Below are 16,978 nucleotides of genomic sequence, written 5' to 3'. Positions count from 1 at the left end.
GTTGACAATATGCCATCTTCTTTTATTCATTAAATTCTCCTAGTATCTTTTACCTAATTCCCAATTATCATCAGTATCATTCCTTGCTCTTAATGTCTTAGATGCAAAACTTAAGTAGTCTTTTGTTATACAGTCACTGTGGCTTACATACTAATTTTGGCATTGTCTATTAGCTCTGTCCCTCCCTTAGTTGTTCAGGTACTTCCCTAACTATCATGATAGGTCTAACTATCATTACTTTGTTTTACTTTTTTTCTCTTTCACTTCTTTTTTAATTGAACTTATTGGGGTGACATTGGTTAATAAAATGATATAGGTCTCAGGTGTAAATTCTATAAAACAGCAACTGTATATTGTATTGTATGTTCACCACCCCAAGTCAAGTCTCCTAACTATTATTACTTTATATCTGGATAACTCTATCAGCCTCTCAGATAGTCTCCCTAAGTTGAGGTCTCTGTACACAGTATACAATAGAATAACTTTCCTTAAATTATACTTTTATTATGTTACTTCTTTATAAAGACCTACAGATGTTTCTTAGTTCTGTAATAATATTAACAATACTATTATTTATTTAGGTGAATACTATGTTTCTGGAACTGTGCTAAATGCTTTATACATGTTAGATTATTTAATATTTCAAAAAGGACACTAAATATAATTATTCCCAATTTATAGATAAGAAAATTGAGACTCAGAAAAATTGCTGACTAATTTGCCAAAGGTCACACAGTTATTAATTGAGAAAGCTAAGTTTCAAGCAGCACTAACAGTAGTGCTTGTCACAGAGTGGTCACTCAATAAATATTTGTTAAATAAATTAATGAATAAATGAAATTCTATGCTGTATTACATTGGTATATTAATAATCAAATGAAAATTTTCATTTTTTAAAATTCAAGACCCATAATTTATAACTAAAGAAAATAGCTGGCATACTAGTACACTACCTTTTTAGTAAGTAATTGTTGAATAAAATTAAATTAAAGAAATTGTATTGGTATGGGCCCAATTAATAAGCACATAATACAGAGAAAAAGTTTTACTATGGCTTTAATATGATCCACATTATTATTTATTTGTCTTTCTCTTTACACTAGCTAAACTTATATTTATTTATACCTTGAATCAGGTAAACCAAAATTCTTTAAATAAGTTAATTTTATTAAAATTTAATTTAGTTTCAAAATACAAAAAGCTTCTATTAGTGGAAAATAATATTGCTGGTACACAAAATATTGTATGTGAACATGTTGGACATACACACCAAATTGCTTAGGGTGTATAGCTTCCTAAACAGTCTGAACAAAATTCCTTGGAGATAATGTTTTAAAATTTTAATATAGAACAAATGTCACTGTCTAGCAATTTAAAGATATAAGGGACTTCAGAGTTCAATTACAAATACAGAGTTGTTATTTGAAACAAAAATGTAGCTCTTGAGGACAATCAGTTCAGTTTTCTAACAGCAGTTATAGTATGTGGTCATAACCATTTTTCCCCCTTTTACAGAGGTCTCTAGGTACACATTTTTAATGTATCCTAGCAGTTTCCAGTTAATGTTTTATATTTTTGTAGCTATTATTTTCTGTTGAAAGAAAACTGGTAAAGGTTGAATCTAGAAAGGGAAAACAAAGGAAGAAGATCAATATTAACACTCTACAAATATTGACTTAGCAGAGTGACTTTGTTGTCTTTCTCTCATAGGAATTGATATTAAATGAATGATTTATTTATAAGAAACATCTATGAAAAGCATTTGTTAAAAACAAAAAAATTGCTTGGTAAAGTAATTAATCTGTTCATCAAGTTCAAAAATTGAAGAGTGAACATTTTCAAACTGAAGACCTTTTAATAATATTCATCATTTTCACTTTAAAATATTAGAGCTGGTTTATGGGTAGAAATGCTGCAATCTACAGAAAAGCCTCAAAAGTTTACGTCACAAACTTTAGTGGTTCCCTGTAGACACCAAATAGTTATTAATAAACTTTATGTCAATTTTCTTTTAGAAAAAGTCTTATCTATTCATCTAAAATACTATACCTTTATTGAGTTTGGCTCAGTTAACTTTGAGTTTCGGTTACTATTAGCCTCCATGGTAATTGTGAAAGAAACAGATGTTTTGAGCTTTCTGCTTGTTGCCAGTAAAGAACTCCTGGAGTCACCTGCAACAAGTAATAGTTATTTGGTCTCCCATTATTAAAAGCTCTCAAAAGAAAATTTGTTGTTAAATACCAAGTAGCATAAGCGGTCTGTGTATTAATTTTGTTCTCTTTGTTCTTCCTATTGAAATAAAGTCGGAAGTTTTATATTTATCAGACTTTAAAGGTCCCTAGTTTATGGGCTACTAACAAGATTCTTTATTTCAGTATGTCACCTTTTAGCTTGAATTTTAGTTTTAATAAAATATAATGAGCATAGTCAAATCAAGTTCCATTATAAAATTTTACTTCAATAGATTTTTACAGCTAAGAGAGTCTAAAAATGATAGCTGACAAAAGTTGGATTATTTGTTTTATCACTAATAAGTGAAAATGGAAGGAAAAATTTATCTGAATATACCCCTACATTCTTGATGAAGAAATTCTTAGTTTGTAGCAGCATTATTTACAATAGCCAAGATCTGAAAACAACCCAAGTGCCCATCAATAGATGAGTGGATAAAAAGCTGTGGTACATTTACACAATGGAATACTACACAGCCATAAAAAGAAGGAACTCTTACCTTTTGCGACAGCATGAAGGACCTGGATTGTATTATGCTAAGTGAAATAAGCCAGCCAAAGAAAGACAAATACCATATGATCTCACTTATATGTTGAATGTAATGAACAAAATAAACTAGTCAACAAAATAGAACCAGAGGCATGGATACATGGAACAGATTGACAGCTGTCAGAGGGAGGAACTGGATGAAAGAAGGTGAAGAGATTAGCCAAAGAACATATATGCATAACCCATAGACACAGACAACAGCGAGGTGATGGCCAAAGAGAAGGGGGGCCAGAGGGCAGGTAAAGAGAAGGGGAAATGGGGACATCTGTTAACAGTGGAACAATAAAAATAAAGTTTTAAAAAAAGTAAATACCTTTATTTGAGAATGTTTCCTGATCAGTTTTTCTTACGATTCTAGGCGATGGTTTTGGTACTGGTGATGGGTCCTTTTCAGGGAACCCTTCAATGTGGCTTCCAAACTGTTGACGCCTCAGTTTGCTGTCAACCTCCAGTTTTTCTAGAGTAGTTTTGAGACACTGCTCATTGGTTGTCATATATAATTTACAAAACTACAGGAAATAAAAAAGTAGTCCAGTCACTAAAACATTCAATCATACATTTGGGAGGAGAAAGCAAATGCACATTAGTAGGCAAGGAATAGACTGATAGATGGAATATGTTTCCTATTGAACTAGGGTACTCATTTTATTTTCTTGAGTCAGACTGACCACCCTCAAGTGACCTAGTGAAATGCAACCATGATTCATTGAGGAAGTCATACTCTGAGTAAAAATAAAATGTTACACAAAGAGAGGTGGTTTATTATTATTTTTTTATAACACATGTAGACTTGCATTTGTTCTAAGTAATTTTATGATTCTTCCACCCCAGAAAGGCATATACCTGAGGAGAGTCTCTATGTTTTTGCATGGGTATACTGTGTGAATGTGCATGTATTTTAACTTGGTTATATTCTTTTAATGTAGTCATCAGATTACAATTGTGGGACTGGATAGGTTAAATTTCAAGTACAATCAGTACACTATACAAGTATGTTACTACCAACATTTAAAAAAATGTGCTCTTTTAAAAACACTTCTACATAGTAAGCAAATTTACATCAGTGTGAACTTATGTACCTTGATGTAGTCAAATTTGCCATCAGCATTTACATCGGCCAAATTTATTACAGCATTTACTTCTTCTCGAGTCATCCTCTCACCTCTCTGAAAAAAAATATTTATTTCAAAGCAACATGACTATTACTTTGCGATGCATGGGGAGAGTGGAAATTCATTTTAATCTTTTCTATAAGTTTGACTATAAGTTTCATTATAAATCTCAGAATGAGTACTATGTTAAGTAAGAATAAAACATATATAAAATTTCACAATTTTATTAACTTTTGTAAATGTGTGAATTTCAATATACTAAATTTGAACAATGTGTAACATAGATCCAGTAATAACTATTAACATTACAATAATGATACTTTCTCACATTGTACCAAGAAAGAGAATCAATTCTGAATCCCATTAATACTGTTTCTCTTTTATCACATACGAATCACTGATTTATAGAGTTCTGAGCAGGAAAAGAATTGCATGGAAACACAAGGGGACTGCAAAGTGGGCTCAATTTTACACTTTGTCTTTTATTTACAAAGCACCTTTCATCCAGAAGGATCCTTAAGTACTTTATAAACATATATATGATTCATTTCACCTGCCAATGAAATCATTATTTTTAATGTGGACTTTGGTTGCCAAAAGTCTATTCCAAGTTTTTGCAAAATGCACATATTACAAAACTGTTTCACAGATCTTACCTTTGTTAGAAGTTTATAAAGGTCAGTGTGTAAAATAGAGCCATCATCATTTATATCTAATTGTTTAAATGATTTTAGCAGTTCTGCTTTTGAAGTAGGTTTTTCCTTTCTTAAAATTATACAAAAATCATCAAAATTCAGTTTGGCAGTTTGAGGAGTCCAATACTTATCAATAGTCTTTTGGGATGGATTTCTTCCTGCATGCTGAAGAGCTGCCCAATAAAACAAGTATTATTTTTAAAGTAACATTTGGAATTGGTATTTAAGTATATTTTTTCTTTAAATCATTATATACTGGAGGCCCAATGTATGAAATTCGTGCAAGGGTAGGCCTTTGCAGCACCGACAGCCTCACGGCCCAGGCCCCGCCCACTGGTCGTTCCGGAAGGTCATTCCAGAAGGTCGTTCCGCCATCCAGTCTAATTAGCATATTAGCTCTTTATTATGTAGGATTACAATATTATACAAAAGTACACAAATACAAATATATTACCTTTGATTTTGCTAATATATATAGGTTTACAGTTGTGAGTATGTGAAATAGTTTATTCTCGTATTATTATTTTTTAATTACTGTATTATTTTCTATACGAATAACCTACTTTTGCTCCAACATATATATAAATATATATGTATAAGTATATATATATCCAACTGAAGATTATTGATTTATTAATGCCAGAATTAAATAGATTTTTCCTATTCTGACAGTTTTTTCTCAACCTACATAGTTTAATTACCTGATTTACTTCATAAGAGTGCTTGGAGAAAAAAAAATATTAAAAAACAACCATCTACTTAATTGTTTTGAGGACATAAGAATAACCATAAAAATCATAAATTATTACTTTTTCTGGTTCAACAAATATCTTAATGTAATGAAGAAATAATTAGTTTGACAATAGTACTATCACCAAGGCATGATATCTAAAATGTTCATCATTGCTAGATATTATAATTTCAAGAACATCATGTCCCAGATGTCAAATATAGGCACAAAAAATATCTAGTTACAGCTATAGCCCTACTAAAAATCAAGAATGTCAAACAAACTTAAGAGAAGACAACTGTAGAGCTACAATGGTCAAACCACTTTTTATTTTTATCCAGACATTTGAAAATAATCCTATAGCCAGGCCAGTGTGGCTCAGTGCTTGAGTGTTGACCCATGCACCCAGAGGTCACTAGTTTGATTCCCAATCAGGATACATGCCTGGGTTGTGGTCTTAATCCCCAGGAAGGGGCATATATATTTTTCCTTGAAGATATATATCTCAGGGTAATAGAGACATCTGTGAGTCCATTATATTGAACTTTCACTGTGCACAGGCATAACAGAGTGTTATACAAGCTTCTTGGCTCTTAAGTTTTATAATTTCAATAGAAAGTGCACACCTGAAGTGTAAAATTGCTACCCGTGGTCATGATTTATAGTTAATAACATATTAGAAGTCCATAGACCAAGAGAAATGTTCCCATCCTCCAGATTATACTAGTGCATCATTTCTAGACAAAACTTTGGCACAAAAACAGAAACAAGCTCATCATCTAGAGGTGCCTTTCAGAGCTACAAAAGGTGTAGTTGTAGTAATTGACATCTTCCGTTCACCTAGAAAGCCTTTGTGGAAATTTTTAACAGTGGAGATAATATAATTTTTTTAAATTTCCACAGGTCTATTCTGGATGTAGACAAAAATCCTGATTACCATGCTGATTTAGGAATAAAGAGCAGTATTTTGCCTAGTTTACAAATGGACAATTCCTTAATTCATCTCTCAAGAGAATAAAGATAATTGTTTTAGCATTCCATCCCCAGCCAACCTTTACCCTTTAAAATAAGCATGTCAAAGTCGTGGCCCGCGGGCCACATGTGGCCCACAATGAATATTTTTGCAGCCAGCCAATCTAACGGTATGTAAAAAAGGTTATAATAAAAATTTCGTAACTTAATTTTTACAATATCCTGTTATACATAGTTATTAATTAGCTCAACGTTTGCTAATGACTGATTAGTATAATCTTGCATTCATTTCCCTCATGTGCCTTACACACAGGTGCATCATTTCTCTCCACTAATACTAGCAGTGAATATTTTAGCATCTGACTACCACGTCATTAGTTTTGTTTGGTGTGCGCAACAGGGAATATTTTCCTTTCAGAGAATAAGAAAAATAGGTTTATTTGCATTGCGCTTATTAATTTGTGCACTTATTCAGTGTCTGGTAAGGTAATGTTCAAGAAAACATATTAATTTTTATTAAAATGTTCTATTATTTTATGTTAATGATTACTCATTTATTTCAGCCCTTTGTATTCAGCATGTCTCTATCAAAATAAACCTATGTTTCTACGAAAATTTAAGCTTTTGTTTTTTTGCGGCCCACATAAACTTAAACCTTGTTTATTTGGCCCATGTTAGCCTTTGATTTTGATATGCTTGCTTTAAAAGCTGGGAATACACCCTAGCTGGTTTGACCCATTGGATAGAGCTTCAGCCTGCGGACTGAAGGGCCCCAGGTTTGATTCCAGTCAAGGGCATATGCCTGGGTTGTGGGTTCGATCTTTAGTAGGAAGCCTGCAGGAGGAAGTCTATCAATGATTCTCTCTTATCATTGATGTTTCTATCTCTCTCTCCCTCTCCCTTTCTCTCTGAAATCAATAAAAATATATTTATATAAATAAATGCTGGGAATACAAGTAGGACCCCAGTGAAGTTATTTGAAGTCAAAAGCCCATGTAAAGAAAATGGTATTTCATCCAGTTTTGAAACCTCTTTTCCACAAGCATATGTTTGTTGCTATCTTCAATAACAAAATATTTTAAAAGATACTGTTACTTACAGAACAATCTGTCTCAGAATAAAACTCATTATGCCCAAAACATGTACTCAGTAAGTTAAGAAATAGGAATAATTTAGTAACTTCTAACCTAATTTTAATCAGTTGGAGCCCATTATAAGTCTGTTAACATTAAACGTATTATGTAACTACTAGAGGCCCAGTGCACGAATTCATGCACCAGTGGGGTCCCTCGGCCTGGCCTGCAGGATCGGGCCTAAACTGGCTTTCTCATATCCCCTGAGGGGTCCCGGATTGTAAGAGGGTGCAGGCCAGGCTGAGGGACCCCACCGGTGCACAATCGGGGCCTGGGAGGGATGATCAGGGCCTGGGAGGGACACGGGAGGTCTGCCAGCCTGGGAGGAACTGCAGGAGGGCTCCAGGGCATATCTGGTCCATTTTGCTCAATCTCGATCAGCCGGACCCAGCAGCAAGCTAACCTACCTGTCAGAGCGTCTGCCCCCTGGTGGTCAATGCACACCATAGCAAGCGGTTGAGTGGCCTTAGCATATCATTAGCATATTACACTTTGATTGGTTGAATGGATGACCAGACAATGGGACACTTAGCATATTAAGCTTTTATTATATAGGATAGATGTTTAAAGGTCCAGGGGTCCTCAAACTTTTTAAACAGGGGGCCAGTTCACTGTCCCTCAGACCATTGGAGGGCCGGACTATAGTTTAAAAAAAAACTATGAACAAATTCCTATGCGCACTGCGGGCCCGGGATGAGTCCGTTGCTAAGCAGGACAGGCACCGGCACCCAGCGGGCCGGATAAATGTCCTCAGCGGGCCGCATGTGGCCCACGGGCCGTAGTTTGAGGACCCCTGGTTTACACAAAGATACTGATCTTTTGCCAGGGTTTACTTTAATCTTTGACACAAGTCTATAATACCTGTATTATTTATAAGATGGGGGTGGGAGAAAGGAATTCTAAAGTCCTGATACTGGTACTACTCTATCTGACCTTGAAATGGAATGTCAAAACACATGTTATGTGCAGCAATGGCCGAAGGATATAATGAAAGACATAGTAGTAAGAAAGAGACATCACTGGTTCACACTACCACTTTTTTAAAATCTAGATTATGTGAAATCAGTCATTACAAAGAGTATTCCACCATAAAACCAAAAGTGTGTATAATACTGAAGTGACAAAAACTGCATTATTATCCTCCCAGGTAATTCTATAAGACTGATAGCACCTTACTAATACCTATTCAATGATTCACAAACTAAATTCCATGTAGCAGAAGGCATGTTAAACTTTTAAACTTTTGTGATCTCAGCCTATTTTAAAAAGAATAAAGAGAAAAAAACTAAAACTATAATTTACAGTAAAACATAAACTATGTTATATTCCACAAAATGGATTTCCTAAAATAGAGATCTTACTGCATACAAACCCAAGACATTGCAAAATATGTCATATTTTTTATTAAAGGAAACTGCTTCTAACGTTGTCAAAATAACTCACTCTACTCAAAGTTATTAGCCTTAATGAAAATAACATGTGTATTCAGTGTTGTCGTATACCTCTCTCTTAAATCTAAAGACCTCCAAATTATTCAATTCAGCTGGTAAGAACCAAATTCCTTGTTTGAGGGGATATTTGCAACCAGAGGAATTCAAAACACAATGGAGAGAAGCAAAAAAGACCAATCCTCCACCCACACACAAAACCAAGCCAACCCAAACCCAAACCCAGAACTCTTAATTCTCTTAAAATTTCAGTTATCTATATATATAGATAAGTGACAGTTAGAACCAGAGGACCGACCAGTAGCTATGATGTGCACTGACCACCAGGGTAGCTATGATGCGCACTGACCACGCTCAATGCAGGCGCTGTCTTCTGGTGGTCAGTGCGCTCCCACAGCCAACCTCCAGTGGCCAGACAACCTCCTGAGGTCCCTTGCCAACACCAGCCGGACCCAATCGGCCCTGATCGCCAGCCAGGCCGAGGGACCCCACCTGGGCATGAATTCGTGCACCGGGCCTCTAGTTTCTTTATACTTCTGTTTTATAGCCATGCACCACATTTTTATATATCTTTCACATTTTCCTTAATATAGGTCAAATTCAGAGTAGTTATTCAGATGTCAAAAGTGTTTTAATTCTATTGTAAATCTTCCTGTTCCAAAATGAGAATTGAAAAAAAAAATTGAAAGCAAGTAATTGATAGGTTTAAAAATACGATTCTATCCTGCATAAACATTGAAAGTTTTATTTTGAAGATCCTACAATATGTAACTATATAAAATACATAAAATAGCACAATAGCATAATGTAGTACTTCCATTGCTCAAACAACTAAAATTGGGATGATTTGACAACATAATTCTAATTACAGTCTTTCTGATCTAATTAACTTCCAACAAATAAGCAAAATACTTTTTTTTTTTTTTACCTAAGTAAAGTTGATCTTTAGAAATAATGTTTTCTAAGCTGCTTTTGAAAACAGTTAAATAGGCAGCTCTACAGTTCATATAAAATATCTCCTCTTCAGTTAGTGGATATTTCTTTGTTCGAGGACTCTCGGAAAGCGATGATTTCTGACTGGAGAAGGCTGCATCACTTCCTGGACTGATGGCCATTCTACTAGAAAATAATTTTAAAAACTAGTTTAGTAAATGTTAATCCCCTAAAGTGCAAATGTCATCTTGCCTTTCAAATGGGAGTAGGGGAATCAAGATATTAAAGTTTTTAGTTGTGGGGGGGGGGGGAAGATGAACATTAAAATATGCATAAGGTTGTATTACTGTTAAACTAGAAAAGTTTATTCTATATATATATATATATATATATATATATATATATATATATATATATATCAAAGAACAAAACCAAAACAAATATGTAACAAATACAAAGAAGAAGCATAGGAAAGGAAAAACCTACATCTATTTTCTCAAAAAACAGGACAGTCAGTTAAGACTCTTCATAGGATTGTCATGAGGATTAAACAAGTTAATATATGTGAAGCATACAGAACAGTGCCTGGCACAAATTAAGTACTGAAGAAGCTGTAGATAGAGTGAAACTCCACAGTAACAAGGACGTGAATGTAATGTGATTGGCAGTTGGCATCCATCTCCACAGTAGGATGAAGCAGGTCATTTCACTAACCTTTCAATAATGCAGCCCCACATTTTACATGACTGGATTTTAAAAAACCCATTTATAGTGTTATCATGAGATTTTACTCCGTTCCATTACTAATAATAATGTTTTGGGTTTATATAACACCTCTGCTCATAAGAGCTTAAAGAACTGTCATACATCATGATGTATCCCTACTACTGTGGTCAGGGATTTTTAGTCCATTTTACAGATGAGAACATTGAGGGGCACAGAGTCGCCAATTTAATAGTAGGTAGCAAAGGTCAGTAAATTTCAGTAACAGTTTCTTCTTTATTAATGTGAATGAAGGCTTCTTGTACAATAGTTACTATGAGGCACTAAATTGTGCTGGCGGTCTAACGGCTTCCAACATTATTTTACCCAGCTTTGACTTTAAAAAATACATTCCAGCCTAATAAATTGAATATTTCAAGTTCAACAATAAGACGACACAGGAAGGGTCCCCTTCAGGACTCATTGGATTCTTACTCAAGAGGCCTAAATCACTTGCACCTTCTTGAATTATATAGGTCTTTTACACTTGGGAAAGAAAGATAATAATCGCTTATCATGGATGAAGTACCCTATTTATAATACACAGACCGCCTGCCTGACACTTTCATATTACACGAGATTTAGAAGGACCCCATAGGGATGTGGTGTCACAGTCTGGTTACTGCAAATTGGTATCACTATAATTAAGCATCAGAGTTTTAAACACATATGCGTGCACGCATCTCCTCAAAAAATGGGAAAGAAAACCGTTCCAACGAGGAAGAGAGAACGTTCATTTTGCAGCAAGCAATTTTTGGATTGTCTTCGAATACTCTTTCCAAATAAGGTGACTCCCTCACGTGGAAATCCCACGGCAGAAATGTTCCAGAATTCTATTCTTTCCCTTTCTGTGCGGAGAGCCTAAACTAAGCTTAAATAAATATATAATAGTACCCCCTCAGGCTTGGAAACCTCCTTCATTTAAAACTCCAGCCCGAGAGCCAGACAGGGGCCTAGAGAGTACATTGCAGCAAACGGCTCCATAAATAACCAGCCACACAATAGCGAGAAAAATAAACTAACAAGCGCCTCGGGCTTTTAAAGGGCCAAGTGGAAACAGAGAGCCAGCCACACCGTCCCTACGCGGAGGAATATGTTCACAGCTGATCTCAGGCAACATCTCTGTCTTTTTGTATTTCTCAGAGCATGAGACTGCATTTGTATGTACGTTTCAGGTACCTCCGTGGACCAAGTGTTAGTATGACAGAGAAGTAAAAGCAGCGGGTGGGAGAAAAGCCGAGCAGTAAGGGACACAACGCGCAAAGAGAGACCGCGAGTTGATTGCTACCTAATTCCAGTTTACAGACGAAGGGGCGCAGCCAATTCTCTGCACCGATTCCACAATCCGCTCACCCAAGCCGGACAGACCTCGGCCTTTCTTTAATTACCATGGCAACGGCACCTCTCTGCCACCGGAAATCAGATACAGAGCACCTCCCCAAAAGGTCCGGCTAGGAATCTCGGGATCGTTAATCCACCGTGATCAGAGACGGTCCTGTCGCTCCTCTATCCGGGGCTGGTATGGCCAGAATTTGTGAGCGAGGGTCCTGGGCTGCACTGCAAGGGGCTGGATGCGGTCTCTGACCGACAACCCCTCCTCCTTTCCCCGCAGGAACTCGGATGCGTTGTCGCAGGGACGGTGTTTCCGGCGGGCTACATTGAGTGTGACACCTTGTCGAGCGACGGCTCGCCCGCGCTTTTCAGGCTCAGTGTTGCCTTCGGGAGGTTCTGTCTTCGGAAGAGGTTGCTCGGGTTAGTTTTATCCAGCGGCAGTGGTCCTTCCCTCAGTGTGGAAATGCCGTAGGTATCTCCCTCCAGGTATTGCTGCTTGTCGGGCCCCTCTGCGAGCCAGGAGAGTTTTTTTTAAAGTAATCTTTTTTTGTTTTTCTACTTTTCTGAGTATAAACTTGTCTCCTCCGCCGACAGTTCCTGGTGCTTACTTAATACCCTCAACCCACCTCTGCTCACCTTCCAGCCGCAGTTACGTGGTAGACTTGGTCCACGTTAATCCTGACTCTCCAAGGCTTTTGACTGGCTTTTATAGGCTGTGGGCTGTAGTCTGTGATGTATTTTAGTGCTTGAAGTAATTTCAGATATGGTTAACATACCAAGAATGGGATAGAGTCGACTGGAACACGCCATATCATTTGATAATGCCCATTAGTGTGGTGAGTTCCTATAAGCTTATAGGACAACTCAAGAACTGGGTCTGGGGGACTCTTTCCGCCTCCCCACATGGGAATCTGTGCTGTGAGATTCTTTCCCCTTCCCCACGTGGGAGTCTGTACTTGTTCTTAAATAAATTTCCACCTTTGGTATAAAAAAAAAAAAAAGAGAGAACTGGGTCTCAAGAGACCTGGATTCCAGCTATGAAAGGAGGAAGGGTAGCCAATTCTGGCGTCAGTTTCCTTATTGCTGTTATATAGAAACTTTTAAAAAGTTCAGAAAGTAAGTTTTTCTTTGGGGTGGAGGGATTAATATCTAACACGTGAAATTTTCTGGCTGTCCTTGTCCCCAGGTTGACTTAGGTACCCCCTCCTGTGCATTTCTAAAGTAACTTATTCCACTGAGGACCTAAGGGTTCGATTCCGGTCAAGGGCACATACCTCGGTTGTCGGCTCCCCCCCGCCCCTCCCCCCCCCCCCCCGGCTTAGTGCCCCCAGGAGGGAACCAATCTCACATGGATGTTTAGCTATGTCTTTCCCTCTCTCTTCCAATCTCTCTAAAAACCAATGGAAAAATATCTTCGGGTGATGATTTAAAAAAAGAAAGAAAAAAAATAATAACCTACATTTATTGAATCCTTATGATCTGGTACAGTTTTAACAATCTACCTACATATTCTCATTGAATCCTAAAAAAAAGGACTTTAGGAGGTAGAGGCTACTATTACCTATACTTTCCAGATAAGAAAACTCAGCGCTTAATATGGTGTCCTACACACAAATATCAATAAATGTGTTTCACTTATATCCTTTTTAAAAAAATACATTTTTATTGATTTCAAAGAGGAAGGGAGAGGGAGAGAGAGATAGAAACAATGATGAGAGAGAATCATTGATTGGCTGCCTCCTGCACCCCCACACTGGGGCTACACCTCGAGGTGACCTCCTGGTTCATAGGTCTATGCTCAACCACTGAGCCATGCCTGCAGGGCCAATTATATCCTTAAAAGTTAGGATTATTGAAAAGGTTTTGCTTTCCTCAGGATTAAGCAAGAAGACTTGCCTTCCTACTGCTGCACTATAAAAAAAATCCAGTTAGCACTTTTGTGAACCTTCAAGGATAATGTAGCAAAAGTCCTGCTAAATAGGAATACATTGGAAACTGGTGTGCATTTGCTTAATAAGTGGTGATACCTATGATACCATTCTGTATAGATAGTGGGGAACCAAAAAACTATTGAAAGTGGAACTTTTGGGTAATTGTTTTCCTAACATACTAACAGGTACATGTTGTATTAGAAGCCTCTATGGTACAAATATTCTGACAATAAATACATAACCTTAAAGTTGAGGTTGACATCATAGGACATATATCTGACACAAATTTATTTTTAGAATATATATATATATAAAGAATTCTTGCCCTAACCGGTTTGGCTCAGTGAATAGAGCGTCAGCCTGCAGACTCAAGGGTCCCAGGTTCGATTCCGGTCAAGGGCATGTACCTTGGTTGCGGGCACATCCCCGGTGGGGAGTGTGCAGGAGGCAGCTGATCGATGTTCCTCTCTCATCGATGTTTCTAGATCTCTGTCCCTCTCCCTTCCTCTCTGTGAAAAATCAATAAAATTAAAAAAAAAAAGAATTCTTACAACTCAACAGTAAAAAGACAAAAACCTTATTGAAATAAAGGCTCAAAGACTTGAACCAATACCTAATAAAAAGGTTTATGAATGGCAAGTAAGCATTTTGTTAGACATCAGGGAAATGAAAATTAAAACTATGTTGAACATCCTGTAGAATGTTGTATATACATTTTACATTTTAAGAATACTTGGCCAATATTGAATCTTTTTTTTAATTCTTTTTTATCCTCACCCAAGGATATGCTTATTTTATTATTATAAAGAAGGAGAGAAAGAGAAACATCAATGTGAGAGAGAAACATCAGTCAGATATCTCCAATACATGGAACCTGCAACCTAGGTAATGTGCCCTGACCAGGAATCAAACCCTCAGCCTTTTGGTGTACGGGATGATGCTCCAACCAACTTAGCCACCCGGGCCAGGGCTGAATAGGAAATCTTGATGAGTAGGTTTGTTTCACAGAGGTATAGTTTCTGTGTCTTCTAGGCTTGAGCAAAGAATGTATTGAAGATCATGGGAGCTAGGTTTTCACTGTTGGATAGAGAAATTTAAAATATTTTGGTTTGCCTTTGATTCTAACCATAGAACACACCGGCCAGGGTGTAAGAGACTATCCATAAGACTGTTAATATGACATCCTTTAGGAATGCATTTAAACTACCTTAAATAGAATTTGGAGAATCATAAAAATTAAAAGAATTAAATATATTTTTGGAATTGAGACAGGTTTTAAAATAAAAGTAATTAAATAAATCATTAATTTAAAAACTTTGTGCCAATCACTGTCAGGCCTTGGGGATTTGAATGTGAACAGATACTGTACCTTTCTAGGAGTTTTAACTTTAGTAGGAGAGATATTTTAGCAGGCATTTTTAGAACTCATAACCTACCAGTTAACAGACAAGGTGCTAATGATATAAATATCTTTGTTAAGGAGGGAAGACAAACTAAATAAATAGATTATTTCAACATAAATAAGTTTAGTGAGAGAGGCATGTACAAGTGCTTTAGTTATAGAGTGGAAGAATCCTTAGTGCAAACTGGATATCTTCAGGGAAAACTTAGAAATGATTGTGCCGGGCCAGCTGGTGTGGCTCAGTGGTTGTGCCAACTCAGGAACCAAGAGGTCACCGGTCCGAGTCCCGGTTAGGGCACATACCCAGGTTTTGGGTTTGGTCCCCTGGGTGCGGGGGGGGGGGAGTGCTGGAAGCAACTATTAGATGATGTACCTCTCTCATCGATGTTTCTACCTGTCCATCTTTCTAAACAAAATTTCAAAAAAAATTTTTTTTAATAAATTTTTTAAAAAAGAAATGATTGTGCCAGAATCTAAAGGGAAGGGTAGCATCAATGTTAGTTTATTATTATTAATTTTTGTAAAATATAATATATACAAGAAATTATATAAAATATCCCTCTGCCATATTTAATTCTAATATGCCTATTTGGCCCCTTTCAATAGACTCTTTTAAAGGACTTTATGTATGTATGTAGGTGTGATGATACACATATTTATATGTTTCTTGCAGAAGGTAATAGTAATGAATATTTTATTAATGTTCATTTTTGAGAGTATCCATTTAGGAATGAAATAATTTTATGGCATTTCTCATTTTATTCAACCCAAAAAAGATCTCATATTTGCCTGTTTATCTTCTGGGGTCATTATTCCCAAATATATCTCTTTTGCTTCTGTAAGAATACATTAGCCACTTTTTAAATTAATCTTTAATAAAGAAACTTTTGACACTATAAACATGTTGTCCAATAACTGGATGCAGTATTAACCAGTTTTGTCACAAAGAACAGAGGCTTCATTGTTATTTAGAGGCTTTCACATGTGACCATATTTATACATGTAGTGGAGTGATGTTCCTACTCACCCATGCTGTGATAGTGAATTATCGTGTAATCATAAATGTTGAACACAAAAGAGCATAGGCTTGAATGAAAGGGAGAATGCAAAGAGGATTAGAAGATTCTTCTCCCTTTGTTGTTCATTCCTATACATAGAATGGGGAAAAAATCATTTTAGATATCTCAATTTACACCTAAGGAGTCACATGGGGTGTAAATTTGGCCATTTCTGTTCATTAAAAGATTTCTAAGTTATCTTATAAGCATACTCCTGTGAAGTAGCTGGCAATATTATCATCCTTATTATAGTGAGGAGTAAATGGAAACACTGACATACCAAATCATATTTTTATTTTCCATTCAGAAATTTCCTACTAGTTTACAGGCCAGTATTAAGTTTATGAAGCTCAGTGAGTTTATGTGATTTGCCTAACCTTAGGGGAAGAATTTGGCAGAGCATCAAGGCTCCCTGAGTCTTGTCTGCTTTACTTATTTTATCTTCCTACCTCCTCTTCCCCACACACTCTTACCCTCAGCTCAGCTATTCAAAATTATATGTAATCTAATGTTTTAAAAGTCCTGTAAGATGTCGGGTTGCAGGCTTGATCCCCAGTAGGGGGCGCACGGGAGACAGCCGATAAATGATTCTCTCTCATCCTTGATGTTTCTATCTCTCCCATTCTCTTCCTCTCTGAATTCAATAAAAATATTAAGAAAAAAGAATTAAAAGTCCTGTAAGAGAACCT

General features: G+C 36.3%; 2 protein-coding genes across 4 annotated transcripts in view; one reads left to right on the top strand and one right to left on the bottom strand.

The window, feature by feature from the left end:
• The window catches only part of EFCAB7 (EF-hand calcium binding domain 7), a 56,069-nt gene extending 44,095 nt beyond the window's left edge, over positions 1–11,974 (bottom strand). Inside the window, exons 1-6 of the mRNA XM_080656027.1 lie at positions 11,855–11,974; positions 9,800–9,990; positions 4,550–4,761; positions 3,861–3,947; positions 3,095–3,290; positions 2,050–2,171 (exon numbers count right to left, since the gene is read on the bottom strand). Of these exons, the coding sequence (XP_080512153.1) occupies positions 2,050–2,171; positions 3,095–3,290; positions 3,861–3,947; positions 4,550–4,761; positions 9,800–9,986 (804 nt within the window). The 5' untranslated portion in view covers positions 9,987–9,990; positions 11,855–11,974. The remainder of the gene's footprint in view (positions 1–2,049; positions 2,172–3,094; positions 3,291–3,860; positions 3,948–4,549; positions 4,762–9,799; positions 9,991–11,854) is intronic.
• Positions 11,975–12,213: 239 nt separating this feature from the next.
• The window catches only part of ITGB3BP (integrin subunit beta 3 binding protein), a 63,908-nt gene continuing 59,143 nt past the window's right edge, over positions 12,214–16,978 (top strand). For 2 of the 3 annotated variants that reach the window (XM_080656595.1, XM_080656596.1), the window contains exon 1: positions 12,214–12,366. In XM_080656595.1, the coding sequence (XP_080512721.1) occupies positions 12,362–12,366 (5 nt within the window). In that variant the 5' untranslated portion in view covers positions 12,214–12,361. The remainder of the gene's footprint in view (positions 12,367–16,978) is intronic. The other variant, XM_080656594.1, reaches the window with a different exon arrangement.

Source organism: Plecotus auritus (genome assembly GCF_963455305.1).
Source record: "Plecotus auritus genome assembly, chromosome: 2".
Lineage (NCBI taxonomy): Eukaryota > Metazoa > Chordata > Mammalia > Chiroptera > Vespertilionidae > Plecotus > Plecotus auritus.
Note: the sequence above shows the minus strand (reverse complement) of the source record. Positions and strands in the feature narration are given on the sequence as shown.